Source organism: Vipera berus (genome assembly GCF_964194415.1).
Source record: "Vipera berus genome assembly, chromosome: 4".
NCBI lineage: Eukaryota > Metazoa > Chordata > Lepidosauria > Squamata > Viperidae > Vipera > Vipera berus.
Genome location: NC_138206.1, coordinates 47,258,785 through 47,274,472, shown reverse-complemented (window position 1 = coordinate 47,274,472; position 15,688 = coordinate 47,258,785). Strand labels below are relative to the sequence as shown.

The window sequence follows — 15,688 nt, the reverse complement described above, 5'->3', positions numbered from 1 at the left end:
CCACAAAACTGCATTCCAAAGCTATTGCAGCTTCCAGTGATCTTCAAAATCAAGTGAAGGGGAATAAAATTATGTAGGAAGGTTTAGTTGAAGTTGTATATAGAATATTGAAATATACCTGTTAGTATGTAATGTAATTTATTTTCTGATTTGGCCTGATATTTTTTTTCTTTTTATTTTACAGGAATCAAGTCTTTGTGATATGATGAAAGAAGATGGAAAACACTATTGTCAATTCCTAAAAAAATATTTTTAGCCTGGCACCATATTTTAAATAGTCCCTTGACATCATAAATTGTGTATATTAAAACAGAGAAAAATGGAACACTGCGTCTTCTACAAATATTTAATGGAAAGATCTGGAAAAGACTATTGCATCTGTCTTGCATCATATTTGGAAAAAAAATATACATTTATTTGTTGAGCTAAATTTCAGTTCACATATAATACAGTAGATCCTAAGTAGAATAAAAAGAGAGCTTTTGTGGATACTTGTGTTGAACATGACTCATGGAGAAGATCTTGTCTCTGAGATGCACCAAGATTCCATTGTTCTAACTTACTTAGAGGGATTACTAATGCATCAGACAGCCGGAGGTTCGGGTTCTGTGGTTGACAAAAAGCCTACTAGTAATGCTGAAGATCAGAATTTCAGCGTTTCTGGAAATGCATCTCCCAGCTGTCAGAGAGATGGTGTTCCTAACACACACACATATAGAAGTTCTGGAATGTTGCATCATAAAAAGGCAAGATTGCTACAGTCTTCTGAAGACTGGAATGCTGAAAACAAAGGGCAATTATCTGATTCTCTTGTGGATATAAATGAGAAAAAAGAAGCATTGTTGGCTGGCATGGTTGAAAATGTGCCTAAAAGCAAGCAAGATAGCACGTTGCTGGCTTCCTTACTGCAGTCATTTAGCTCTAGGTTGCAGAGTGTTGCTTTGTCGCAACAAATTAAGCAGAGCCTTAAAGAGCAAGGGTATTCGCTCAGCAATGATTCCTCACAGGTAGAGAAAGACCTGAGGTGCTATGGTGTGGCATCCAGTCACTTGAAGACTTTGCTGAAGAAAAACAAATTGAAAGATGAAAAACTGGAGACTGGTCTGCCAGAGCTAACAACAAATCTAGTTCAAGATCGGTTTAAAGAATCAACACATTCAGGACAGAGTGGTTCAAAAGTGATGAATGAATCACTTTCTTGTGCTGCAAGATTACAAGCTGTTGCAAGCATGGTAGAAAAAAGATCTAGTCCTGCTGCATCCCCTAAACCAAGTGTTGCCTGTAGTCAACTTGCTTTGCTTCTTTCAAGTGAAGCACACTTGCAGCAGTATTCCAGGGAACATGCTCTAAAAGCACAAAATGCCAATCAAATCGCAAGTGAGAGACTTTCTGCTATGGCAAGATTAAAAGAAACTGCTCCAAAAGATATTAGTCATTTTAAACTATCAAAAGGAATGGAAAGCCATTTGAATGGTCAGGCGAGATGTTCAAACAAAACAATAACCAATAAAAGCAATATCACAAATTTTCAGAGTCATATGGGCATAATTCATTCATCTCCGAAAATTATAAACTACAAAACATCAGAAAAAAGTCATATGAAACCACCTACTAACAGTAGTTTACTTTTGCACCTCCTGAAAAATCATAGTACTACTAAGCAGACCAAGCGATATGAACAAAATGACAGGTCCAGTATTTTTGAGGAAAGCAGTACACCAACTACTGTTGATGAATACTCTGACAACAACCCAAGTTTTACAGAAGATGATAGCAGTGATGATGAAAGTTCCCATTCAAATTGTCTTCCTATAGATTTGTCTTTCAAACAAAAAACAAATACTCAAGATTCAGGGCAGCTAGAAAATTTAACTCAATCCTTGTTTCATAATTGGGAATCAAAAGTCCCATGTCTGGAAAACATAGAAGAAAAGGATACTTCTAAAACTACAAAACTGAATCCACATCAAAAAGTAACTTTACTGCAGTTACTACTTGGCCATAAGGAAGAAGAAAGCACACCCAAAGTTAAAGAGACTGAAGGAACATTAGTTCCAGCTGATGTGGCGAAATTTAATTTTTCAATGAGTAACAGAATTCCTACTACTGACTCCTCTAATACTAATCGAATAATTCCAGTACATACTCCTCCTTTGCAAACTTCTGCAAAAGCGGATTCACCTATCAACCTTTCACACAATTCTCCTTTAATGATCAAATGTAATTCACCGCCATATACCTGCATCATACAGCCTGAGAGACTAACTAATTCAGCTTCTAAACACTTGATAGATCTTACTATTCACAAAGAACTTCATGAAAGTAAACAGAATAAAAAAGAAACTTTACAAACACCTTCATCTTTCAGTGCAAGTAAACTTTTGCAAAACTTAGCTCAATGTGGGATGCAGTCTTCCATGTCAGTGGATAACCAAAGACAAGCAAGCAAACAATTGATGACTCCTAACACTGAGAAACCAGTAGGATTGATAGATAGACTAAATACTTCCCTGCTTCATAATGCATCATGTACACTTGAAAAAAACAGAATGCTCACTAATCAGTTTCTCCCAGGAGAACCAAAACTTCCCGGTTCAGAAATCCAAAATCTGCTAGAACGACGCACTGTGCTTCAGTTACTTCTGGGAACCTCCAGCAAAAATATGAATGAAACAAAGGAAAAAATATTTTTAAAAGAAGAGACTTTACAAGATCCAACAGAAAAAGTTTTGAATGAACAAATACTAACTGTAAAAATAAAAGCTGAGCCTTCTGAGGAAGAATCCAGTGCCCTTCAGAATTCAAATGCTCAACAAATAATTGAAAATGTTAATAAAAAAAATCCAGAAATGACTCATTCATTAGAGAGAAATATAACTCACTCTCCAGCATCAGAAGAATTTCAGTCCCAGCCTCTTACATCTCAAGACTTTTCCTTTTCAAAGAATGGACTTTTAAGTCGATTGCTGAGACAGAGTCAAGATGGTTGCTCTGCAGATATCCTGGACAGGAGAAATCATGAACAGAGTTTTGTGGAATCAAAAAGTCACAATATGCTCCCCAAAAAGAGAAAATTGCATTCTGATTCTTTAGAAGGTCCTTTAAAAATTCTAAAAAGTAATAAAGGTAGAGTATCTGATGTCATAAACAATCATAAGTCTAGTGCAGATGCTTTGTATGGGAACTGTCTTAACCAAAAAGAATCTAAGTTCATCAAAACTGATTTTGAAATAAAATATTCTTCAGGTTATGGGTCAAATAATGAAAGTGAAAACAGAAGTTGGTCTAGAGAAAGTAAAGGATTTAATGTGCTAAAACAACTGCTTCTGTCAGAAAATTGTGAAAAAGATATGTCCCAGCATAGAAATAATTTATCAGTAACAGATGGCAAAAAGAAAGGAAGCAAACATAACCTAACAAATAATGACAAACCTGAATTCAATGTTTCTCCTGTGCATACCCTCATGGGGAACCCCGGGCAACCAAGCAATTTCTTGGACTACCAAACATTTCAATATTCAGTTGCTATGAAGAGTCCTGCCAGTTCTCCCTTCACTGAACATTTGGGAGGCACAGTATCATCAAAACCAGAATGTGACCAGTTTAGCATTTGCCATATACCTAATGAAAGGGGACCTCTAAAATGGGTCATCACTGATTCTGACAAAAATGACCGTGAGAGAGACTCCCCAAGACTGACCCAAACTAATCCAATATTGTATTACATGTTACAAAAGGGAGGAAACCCTATTAATATTCAGGAAACCCATAGCAAAGATGCTTGGAGAGATAAATCATTTCGAGAAAATTCATCTTCTGTCACAATGAAGAAAGAGTTGTCTCCTGTCACAGAATGTAAAACATTTCCTAATAGAAGAAATACATACACTAGCCATTCAAATAATAAGGTGTCCATTCAACACAATGGAGAAGTATATGGACATTTAGAAAAGGTATTAACAATAAAAAAAGAACCCGAGTAAGTTAAAATCTTACGAAGTGTTTACAATCAGGTTTAAATATTTTCTTTGAATAAAATAATGTAAATCTAGCATGATTTGAGAAGAGCATGGTATAGCTATGGTTTTATTTGATGAGGTTTTTTTGCTGATATTTAAAATGCATACAGCTTTTGTTCCTTATTTTTGCTTTACTGGAAATTTATCACAATACATGTCATCATGACTTGTTAATTATATAAATGTCCATGAGTAATTTGCAGCTGGATTGTACTCAGTGAGTAACTGCTATTACTGTCCTTGCACATAAGTATGTGCTTATGTAAACCCATAATATTTTCCTTACATGTTTCAAAACCGTGAAAGTGATAAATCACAGACATTTTAAAAAGTTCTATGTGATTTGTACACATAGCAAACAAAAGAAATCATGTGAGCAGATTTTTTTACATATACCTGGACGAGTGTAGGAATAACTATAGAAACAAAAGCAACTGTAGTAAGATATGTAAAACAGGATCTTTTTTGGGAGATACTGGTATTACTCACGTAATGCAGTATGTTTTAAATATAAGGTGGAAGTGCATTGTTCAACTTTATATATTTTCTGTCACAACTGGGCTACTATCATCTTGTATTGTCTGCTCATTTATAAAATGTGAAAGATATTTTTATATATATAAATGGAACATCAAGCCAAGCCATTTATTTGTTGGTTTTGTAATACTTATCAGTGTTAACTAAAGAATTGTACACAATGAAATTTCTAGCGCTTCCAAATGGCTTGTAATTTGTATTTGCATAATCTGACAAAACCACAAGAAATACTGTTTCTTTAGTTGCCTTTCCTAGACACTCAGCTGAAATAAATTAACATCTAGGTTGTGACTTCAAAAAATAAATAAATGAACAGGGCAAACATAAAAATACAAGACTACAAATATTAAAAAAGATTAAACAAAGTGCCCAAAACTAACAACAATAAGTTAAAATGCACTAAAACAATATTAAAATCCAAACCCATCACCCATCAGGCCAGGCCGGCTTGTTCGAACAAGTAGGTCTTCAGATCACGTCGGAAGGAGCTGAATCATAAATTACTGGCAGTAAAAGATAAATCTCTTTCACTACTATTAGTTGGTTTTTTATTTACATTTATTCAAATTTTCCAGGGAAATTAACATATGAATAAAGTTGAAAGATTCCAGACTCATGCTTAAAAAAAGAAAAAAAGATCATGATAGTTTATTATCATTGTGATCTATTTTTCATGAATTCATATATATAAAAGATTTATATAGCTAAGATGAAAGATACATAAATTGTCAAATGATCTAAACCAGCTCATGGTCATTTTTAAACTTTTTCTATCCAGCAATAAGAAAGGAATTGTAAATTGGAAGAACTGATTTTCACATTTAAATGCCTTAAAATAAACTCTAAATTTGAATATAGAACTGGAAACTATTGTAAGGTAAATAAACTAAGCATCTACTAGTGTGAAAGATGTTATTTTATTGATTCATGGAATTCCAGATACCTAGAGGGGAAAGTGGCAAGAAACATCATTGATAAATTTTATCTTCAAAATTGTTGGTTTAATTTATTTCACTAGATATGAAATGCATATTAAACAGATAACAAAGCTAAATAAAAAATAACAAATTTAGATTAGTTCTAGTGAAATGGTGGATTGTTTAAAATTCTACATAATTATAATTTTGAAGTACCAAAGTTACTGCTACTTTTTTATATAATTTTCTGCATTTCTTTTCAAAGACATTACTTGGTAACATCTTTTATTGTGATTAAATCCAGATCAATTCAAGTCTTCCATGGATTTGGGTAAAATTGCATCTTGACAAAAAGCCAAGCCTAGTGCAGCTCATTTCAGCAGGTTCAGTTAAGTCGAAAATATGGGTGTAATAGTTATTGGTGACAGATTAAATTTTTACATAAACAGATATATAACATTGGATATATAACTTTTTATCTAAATAAAGTGAAAGGTTATGCTGAGAGTAAATGAGAAGGCTACTCTAACTGAAAATCCGGAAATTTATTTCCACAATAACTAATATGCCATCAAATGAATTATGAATAAAATGTAAATAGCGTAACATCCTCCAGTTAATGTTTCCGAGAAATTACTATTGTTCCTTGAGAAGTTAGCATAATATCCAAGTGCCATCAGTGACTTTTGTTTTCATAATTTTACCTAACCCTCATTACAGCCATTGCATGATCCATAGCAGTAGTAGCAAATTACTTGCTTCTTGCTTCAGTTCTTAAGTGTAATATTGAAGTTCAAGTCCTATGCTCATTATAGGTGCAAAAAAAACCCAATGAAATTAAATTGAACTATTTGTTTAGTTGCATATGTGTAAAACATGGACAAAGTGTTTTGTTTTTAAATGGAACAAACACGTTGTGCCTTGGAAGTTCTGCTGAATTATTCCAGGTGGCTGTGATTCACCGGAACTGAAGCATAGCATATTTTGGTTATTATAAATTTCATCAAAACTGAAGTCTGGAAGTCTCTTACAAGAGGAATAGTGCAAAGCTACGTACTGTGCCTTGCTCTTTTCTCCTTTCTCTTTTAGATGGCCTTCTACATCAGGTCATTTACCAATCTTCCCTTTACCAACTTTTCTGTACTTCTCACTATGCTATGCTTGAAGGCAAATACATCACAGCAGTTAAACTAGTGAAAGGATGATCTGGGAAGATTGAGGGGGGGCATACTAAATGAATAGGCAGAGTTAAGCTCAAGGATATTAGTCTATGGAGATTCTCAGTCATCTGTATTCCCAATCCCTTCCTTTATATTTTCTACCTATTCTCCTCAATTTAATGTCTTTTGTTTTTGCCCATTGTCTCTTCCCTTCCACTTTCAACAACACATACTTTGGCCTAGGTAGAACATAAATAACAAAAAATGGAATTTTCTGTGCATGGAATTGTTCATGCATAAAATTATTTGCGAGTTTCAATAAACATGTATTAATGCACTATTACGGTGCAATCTGATAATGTGTTCTCAAATACAACTTTTTGAGTTCTGAAGATTTTATTCACATAGTTGTGAATCAGTTTTTTATGTGTTTCTTTGCCTTACAGCATTTAGAATCAGCCATATTAATATAGAACCTCACTTTTCAACTATTAAGTTATATTTGAGATCATATTTAATGGGCTTGACTGGTTTATTGTGTCTCATACAAATTGGCATGAAAATCTGGCTAAAACTTTTTTTTGCATAATTTTTAATAATACCATTTAGTTGCTTTACTCTTCTTGCCACTTCAGCACCCACCCACACATGCGTTATTTTGATAATAATCATTATTAAGCATTACATTTTAGTATTTTATATTAGAAATTTCTAAATATTGCTAAAATTAGAAATATTTCAAACTGCAAACCTTAAAATACCACCTTTAGCGTCTCAACTCAAACATTTACTTCCTTGACACAGGAAAACTTAGAATTGCAGTTAAATATGTTAAGTATGATATTAAATGAAGAGAAAGGTTTGATTTGAAGAAAAGGCAAATATTCCTGCAAGTGCTTTAGTTTCAGCTTGACCTCAGGGCTGCGAGCTAAAAAACAAAGCAGTCAATTGTCTTTAAAAATTATTTTAGGAACTAGGAATTATCCACTCCTCCTGTTTCCCTCTTTATTTTTATTTATTCTTTTCATCCTATCTGAATCTAGTCCTGTATAAATTCAGTTACAAACACATAAAATATATACAAAAATAATAAAGTATATTAATCTCAATCTTCCATCATATAAAAACAATCATAAATTGAGATGTCCCCAACATTTGGCATTCTATTTTACGAGGAAAAATGTTTTATTTTCCACACTTGGCTATGACCCCATGAATATAATAGGGCTTACTTCCAAGTGACTATTCATAATCTTGGGTTGCACAACTGAATCACATACATGCCTACCTGCAAATAAATACTACTAGGATTTTGCACAAGTGTAACCTCCATTTATTCACTTGTTTTTTTAGGTTTTCCAAGTGAATCTGAAAAGAGATGTACTTCTTTAAGAAATCTGAGTTTCAATGCAATACCTTTTTTTTTCAGGACCAGACTGGTCTAAATACTTGATTTTGGGGGTGTGCTCAGTCAGCTTTAATTATTTTTCTGTAACAAGAAATATTTAATTTTTTGTTAATATTTCATTTTCCCCTGGACCATCACTAATGAGAGCAAAATATTACCAGTTAATTCTCTGCTGCATCTTAGTTGAATAAACTGGCAAGTTATATTTTATATCTATGTATATGTATACATATGTAAATATGTAGACTTCTTAACATGTTTAATTTTTTTCTAAAAACTGATGTAAATAGTGGTTTCTTTAAAATACATATTTTGTATTATATCAAATGCAAAGAAATTAACATTTTAATCATTTTGTTCTGTATATTCCATGTATTAATAAATGTAAATATTATTGCATAGGTTTAACATTTTGCATGTATGTATACAGTGCAAGTCTGGAGGAATGTATAGAAAATGTTTTATTTAAAATTGTAATTATTGCTGCATGATAAATGCATGGGGGATCCTGTGCATCTCTGCAATGACAAAAATTGTTAAAACCAGATTATCCAACACCACTGTATTCCGTTTCTGAACATGACTTTGCTATGGTATTTCAGCTTTGTGAAAGAATGTGCTTCAAATGAAAGAGCCTGGGGGAAGAGAACTACCTTCTTTTAAACAAAAATATCCTATCCTTACCCCCAATCACAAATATTGTTGAGTTTTTAATTTACAGTTGAAGCCACTGAAATTTCTTTTGCAGTATTTTCAGATAATGTAACCTTGTTTTGCATTGACATACATACAAATTATGGGATTTATACAGCCTTTTTTGTTGTGAAGTTTTCACTGATTAAAAAAATAAAAATTCTCATTTTATTAAGACATGACTTATTCATGTAATGTCGCAAAACTGTAGATATTGCAGTGTGAAGTTTTTTAAATTCTTTCAGTGTTTACTTCCTGCAGAAAATTTGAATAAATGAAAAAGTGCATTGAATCTGTAGTCTTAATCTATTGATTGCAGTGTTTTGCTTGCAACCAAACAATAATTCTTAATTTACCATAATCTCATCTCTTGTAGACTTCATCCATAAATCCCATATAGAGGAAAACATAAAATCCTTAATATTTGCTGAATTAGAGCAGACATTTTTCTTCAATTTACGTGGAGTTTATCAAGTATATTTGTTTAATTAACACTAAGATTTTTTAATCAATTAATCTTCCGTTTCCTGAAGGAAACTGAATTAGTATTATAATACTTTGGGACTAATAAACACCAAGCTTTCTAGTTCATACCCTGTTGAAAATACCTAGCAACTTGTTCCTATTTATTTTATCTCCATCTTTATGTCCATACTTTCTTTGGGTTGCCATGCCCTCCTCTTGTCAATTCTTTTACCTACAGTTGCAAAAAAAAGTATGTGAACCCTTTGGGATTACATGGAGTTTTGTGCATGAATTGGCCATAAAATGCGCTCTAAACGTCATGTAAGTCACAATAATAGAAAAACACATTCTGCTTAAAATAATACTACACAAACATTAGCTGTTGTCATGTTTTAATTGAACATAAGATGGAAACATTCACAGTGCAGGGTGGAAAAAGTATGTGAACCCCTAGCCTAATGACTTTTCCAAGAGCTAATTGGAGCCAGGAGTGAGCCAACCTTGACTCCAACCAGTGTGATGATATGGATGTGTTGCTGACAGCTGTCCTGCCCTTTAAAAACACACCTGTTTTGGGTTTACTGGTCTCAAGAAGCACTGTCTGATGTGAACCATGCCTCACAGAAAAGAGCTCTCAGAAGACCTACGATCAAGAATTGTTGACTTGCATGAAGCTGGAAAGGGTTACAAAAGTATCTCCAAAAGCCTTGATGTTCATGTGTCCACGGTAAGACAGACTGTCTACAAATGGAGAAAGTTTAGCACTGTTGCTACTCTCCCTAGGCCTGGTCGTCCTGTAAAAATGACTGCAAGAGCACAGCGCATAATGCTTAATGAGGTAAAGAAGAATCCTAGAGTGTCAGCTAAAGACCTACAGAAATCTCTGGCACATGCTAACATTTTTGTTGACACATCTACAATAAGGAAAACATTAAACAAGAATGGAGTACATGGGAAGACACCACGGAGGAAGCCGTTGCTGTCCCAAAAAAATATTGCAGCACGTTTGAAGTTTGCAAAAGAGCACCTGGATGTTCCACAGCACTACTGGCAAAATATACTGTGGACAGATGAAACCAAAATTAAGTTGTTTGGGAAAAACACACAACACTATGTGTGGAGAAAAAAAGGCACAGCACACCAACATTAAAACCTCATCCCCACTGTAAAACATGGTGGAGAGAGCATCATGGTTTGGGGCTGCTTTGCTGCCTCAGGGCCTGGACAGATTGTTGTCATTGATGGGAAAATGAATTCCAGAGTTTATCAGGACATTTTGCAGGAAAACGTACGACCATCTGTCCGCCAACTGAAGCTCTGCAGAGGATGAGTGATGCAACAGGACAATGACCCAAAGCATACAAGTAATTCAACAAAACAATGGCTTCAACAGAACAGAATACGCCTTCTGGAGTGGCCCAGTCAGAGTCCTGACCTCAACCCGATTGAAATGCTGTGGCATGACCTTAAGAGAGCGATTCACACCAGACATCCCAAGAATATTGCTACACTGAAACAGTTTTGTGAAGAGTGGTCCAAAATTACTCCAGATCGTTGTGCAGGTCTGATCTGCAACTACAGGAAACATTTGGTTGAGGTTATTGCTGCCAAAGGAGGGTCAACCAGTTATTAAGTCCAAAGGTTCACATACTTTTTCCACCCTGCACTGTGAATGTTTCCATCTTATGTTCAATTAAAACATGACAACAGCTAATGTTTGTGTAGTATTATTTTAAGCAGAATGTGTTTTTCTATTGTTGTGACTTACATGACGTTTAGAGCGCATTTTATGGCCAATTCATGCAAAACTCCACGTAATCCCAAAGGGTTCACATACTTTTTCTTGCAACTGTAGGTCCATTTGAACATGGTTCCCCTATTGAAAGGATTGAAGTACTGTAGGATTTGAGAGCTCAGCCTTCTCCCCATTATCCATGACTATCCTACCATCTTTTTAACAGTCAGCCAGCCAGCCCTTTATTTCTAGAATCTGCTTTGTTCTTTTTCTACTTTAGCTTTCCTAATTTGCTTTCTGCAGATGTTAGCTACTTTCTGGTAAGGCTCCTAATCGTTGTAAATTACCTCCATCATCTATTTCATATACATACATTTTTAATGCAAAACACGGCCAAAAACTCCCTATGCTTCCACAACAACTTCCAAAAAAATGTATTTTTCTTTTTTGTAATGGTATATAATTGTACTTCAAGTATCTTTGTTTTGAGAAGTTTCTAATTCTGATCTGATTATTTTGTGCATGAGATCCTGGATAGTAATTCTCTAAAGTTCTGGAAGTGAACTCTTCTAAAATGCAGTGTGCCTATATGGCACTGCTTTGATGCTCTCTCTAATGCACTGCACATTTATACAAGGACACAGAAATCATTGAGGTATATAACCAGCTATTCCCTAAACAGAAAAAAAAGAGTTCATTACTGGCGACTTCCACATACTCTGATTTTTTTCTCTCCCAGTCCCATTCTTACTATTGAACATTGAGCTGTTTTATGGATAGTTTTCTACATGGCACAGGGCCAGTTTACTTGCAGGACCATGATTCCTTGAGGGTATCTCCCTGTCACTCTTAATTTACATTAGGTGGGCTTACTCCAGGTTCCCATCTTTAAAGGTTGCCATCTGATAGGACCTTGGACATGCACCTTTTCAGTGACCACTCCAGCACTTTGGAACAGCTGCCTGCCTAAGATTGCACGGATCCCTTCCCAAATTTTATTTATTGTCCTGTCTCATAGACCTTTGATCAGAATTCAGCCAAAAACGTTTCTTTGTAGTTTAGTCCTTTGTAAAAAAAATATTCCCTCTTGCTACCTTCTCCTCTGTAAAGGGAATAACAATCACCTTGCCTTCATCAGGCTCACACATTAAACTTAATCTGCAACCAATTGGTTGCATTTGTTTATGCTGCCATTGGGACCTTTGTGAGCCTCATTTTGCTAAGTGGCCAAATTTACTACCAATCCTACCTAGTCAACACAATACTGTTAGGGTTGCTACTGGGATTGGTGCTACTGCTGAGATCTACTGCACTCCAAACTTTCAACTCTGCCAGTGCTCTGCCTTAACTATTCTGCTTTAATCTTTCTGGTTCTTTCTTCCTATCAGATCATTCATTTCTCTCTCTTCTAACTCTTATTACTCTGTTTAGGTTTTCCCTTGACTTGTGTAATGCGTGAGCTTACTGTCTCTTAGCTGTACATCAGCTTACGTAATTTGAGCTTTCTCATCATGTTATTTACTAAAAAAAAACCTATCATTTTCCTTCTGAAAACACAAGCTTAAGAATTTTTCCTACAAAAATAATATTACTAATTTTAGTATTTTCTCTAAATTCATTCTTTCTGTTAAGCAAAGTTACCAGCAAACCAACAATCATCCAATCTGTTCCAAGCTACTTCATAAGTCAAGTCACTATGGAAGATGTGCGAATATATAGGAAACTAAATATGTGAACAGAAATGTTTTCTACCAGACCAAAAAAACCACAATTTACCATCTTGTTTATGCATAATTAGAAAATAAACACTTTCCCCAGTAAGAATTGAGCTCTCGGAAAAATCCAATTTGATTTTTAAATCATTGAATAGACAGAATAAACCATTGAGCCTGCAAAATTTGTCTATACAGGGCAAATTCAATCTAAGCAATCCAGTCTAATTTTATTAATCATAATAAATATATTTGCTGTTGCCTAATAGAAGCAGCTCTCTTTTTAGCAGACACTGCCTGTTAAAACATTTTTTTCTGTATTTTGTTCTGTATTTTACTGAGGCAGAGTTGTTTTGCAACATCTTTTGAATTATGCATTATTGGAGAAAAGAAACCTCATCTGCAAGAGATTTTAAGATCAAATCAAGGCATTCAATTACACAAACCTCAAATACATACCATACAACTTGAGCCATTAATCTTCCCTGATACCTTAAAAAAACCTGCACAATCTTTCATATCAAATTTCCATAGAATATTTACATTTATATGAAAAGAAGCATAAAAATATAATTTCACCCTGATGACCTTTTCCTCAGTTAGCTGTGCCTTAGTTTCATTATGCACCAGTGACATAAAGCTAGGTGGCAGTTGACACACTAAACCACTCTAAGCAGGTCACCATCTATTCCAATGTCAGTCATCTGCCTACAGTCACAAAGTAAAAGTAGGCCATTAGCTTCTTTCCAAAAATATCAGGCTTGCTTCTTCTTCATCGTCGTCTTCTTACAGTAGTTGATTCAACTATCATAATAATAGTAATACTGACTATATCATCTGCTGTAACCATAAAGTATATGAGAACAACAGTTTGAGAAGGGAAAAAAATCGTACAAAGCAAAAGTAAATAGCCAGAAATTTGTAGGTGATCTTGGTAAAACACTTTCCTGCCCATTTGTTGACAATGTTGCTGAAAACATTAGCAATTGCTTATTAATACTGCTTTTCTTTGTTTCCATCAATAGCATTTCAAATTTCACAATATCAATCCTGCGAATCAGTGAATCAGTGAATCAGTACTGAAATACCTTTGTCACAGCTTCTTTTAAACTATACCCAATTTAGGGGGCCCAAGATACAAAAGAGCTAACAACACAAGTCCCTGGACAACATACACAACCAATCACATACTATTACTCTTTCTCTTAGCCACTAATACTAGTACTTCTTGTGAATAGTATTTTATGAGTACTGCTAAAGAAAAAAACTTCTCTTGCTAGCTGTTTTAGGTTGCTTGCCTGCTAGGCTTCCCCACACCCTCGGCTGTTAAAATGACATAATTTTATAGTCAGTTCTGCCATGCTGACACTGAGAAGAAGGCTTAAACAAGACGAAAACAGCACAGGTGTTGGCAATTTTCTGATTAGCTTGCTCTCGCACCCATGTGCCAAATATATATTTTAATATCAATCAAAATATGCCATCTTGTTGCCAAGTTCATGGATTGTCTTAAAGCAATGATAAAAGCACATTAAAATCCATCAATAAACCAACATAAATGAGTATATGGATTAACAGAATGGAAAAAAAAAATATTTCCAATTTCTTAACCGCCCATCTCCCTCAGAGAGGGACTCTGGGTGGTATACAATATAATCAATAAAATTAACAAAACCAGAATTATTTAAGATTAAAAAGTTTTAATATCATAAAAATAACATTATAAAATGTCAATAGGTACAACATTGCAAGATTAGGAGTTACGAGTTGTTAATACAGGTAATGGGAATGATGGGGGTTTCTCATGGGGCTGGCCAGGCCCAAGCAAGGCCACAAAGCCAACTTTTGACCCCTTTGCAGAAGGCCAAGAGATTGGGGCGTTGCTTACCTCTGATGGCAAGATGTTGCACAATGTCAGGGCAGTGGCAGAGAAGGCCCTCTTTCTAGACCTTCCCTATCAAAATTCTTTGACGGGGGTATGTACCATACTTTTCCTGCCTGAACAAGTGGGACATGCTGATGTGGGGAAAAGCATAGGTAACCTGGCTCTATATCACATAGGGCTTTATAGATGATGATTAATATCTTGAATTGGACCTGAAAGCAAACTGGCACCCAGTGCAGTTCAAGAGCAAAAGTGTTATATGTGCCCTTTTTTGGACAGCCAATATGGCTCACACAGCTGCATTCTATACCATTTGACACTTCTGGATACTTTTTGAGGGTATTCCCATGTAAAACATGTTGTAATAGTCCAACTGGGAGATGGCCAGGGCATGAGTGACCAAACAGAGGGCCTTCCTGTCTAGAAAAGTGTATAACTGGCACACAACATGGAGTTAGACAAAGGCCCTTCTGGCCACAGCTGCCACTACTCTTCTAGTAGGAATTGTGAGTCAAAAAGGACCCCCAAGTTATACATCAGGTCTGTCTGGGGTAGTTCCCATCCTGGAACAAAGATGATAAACTCCTGGATACAGAGGAGCCCACCCATAGCCACTCCATCTTACCAGGGTTCTGGTTGTCTGTTGTTCCCCACCCAGACCCCCCTAGCCTCTAGGTGTCATGAAAGGACATCCACTGCAACACTCACTTCAGCTGGGATAGAGATATATAGCTAGGTATCACCAGTATATTGATGATACCTGGTGCCATGATGACAGGTGATCTCACCCAGCAGTTTCATATACTGTAGATGTTAAAAAGGAGTGAAGGTAGTATCGAGTCCTGTGGTACCCCAGATAGGAGGGGCTGTAGGCTGGACCTCTCTCTCCCTATTAACACCAACAGGGACTGGCCTCAGATGAAGGAGGTGAACCAGCACAAAACTGTGCCTCCCATCCTCAATTCCCTAGGCCGCCTCAAAAGAATATCATGGTTGATGGTATCAAAAGCTACTGAGAGATCAAGAAGGGCAAGGATGGTTGCATCACCTCTATTCTTCTCCTACCAGAGATAATGTACTTTTTTAACATCTAGAAGAAAACCAGTGGGAGAGATCATTTGTTACTTTGTTGTCAAAGTGGATAAAATTTCTTAAAT

General features: G+C 35.4%; 1 protein-coding gene across 5 annotated transcripts in view; it reads left to right on the top strand.

Annotated features, from left to right (window-relative positions):
- The window catches only part of NRIP1 (nuclear receptor interacting protein 1), an 83,548-nt gene extending 74,639 nt beyond the window's left edge, over positions 1-8,909 (top strand). For all 5 annotated transcript variants that reach the window (XM_081326314.1, XM_081326311.1, XM_081326315.1 and 2 more), the window contains exon 2: positions 185-8,909. In XM_081326314.1, coding sequence (XP_081182440.1) covers positions 504-3,983 — 3,480 coding nt within the window. In that variant the 5' untranslated portion in view covers positions 185-503 and the 3' untranslated portion in view covers positions 3,984-8,909. The remainder of the gene's footprint in view (positions 1-184) is intronic.
- The last annotated feature ends 6,779 nt before the right edge of the window (positions 8,910-15,688 follow it).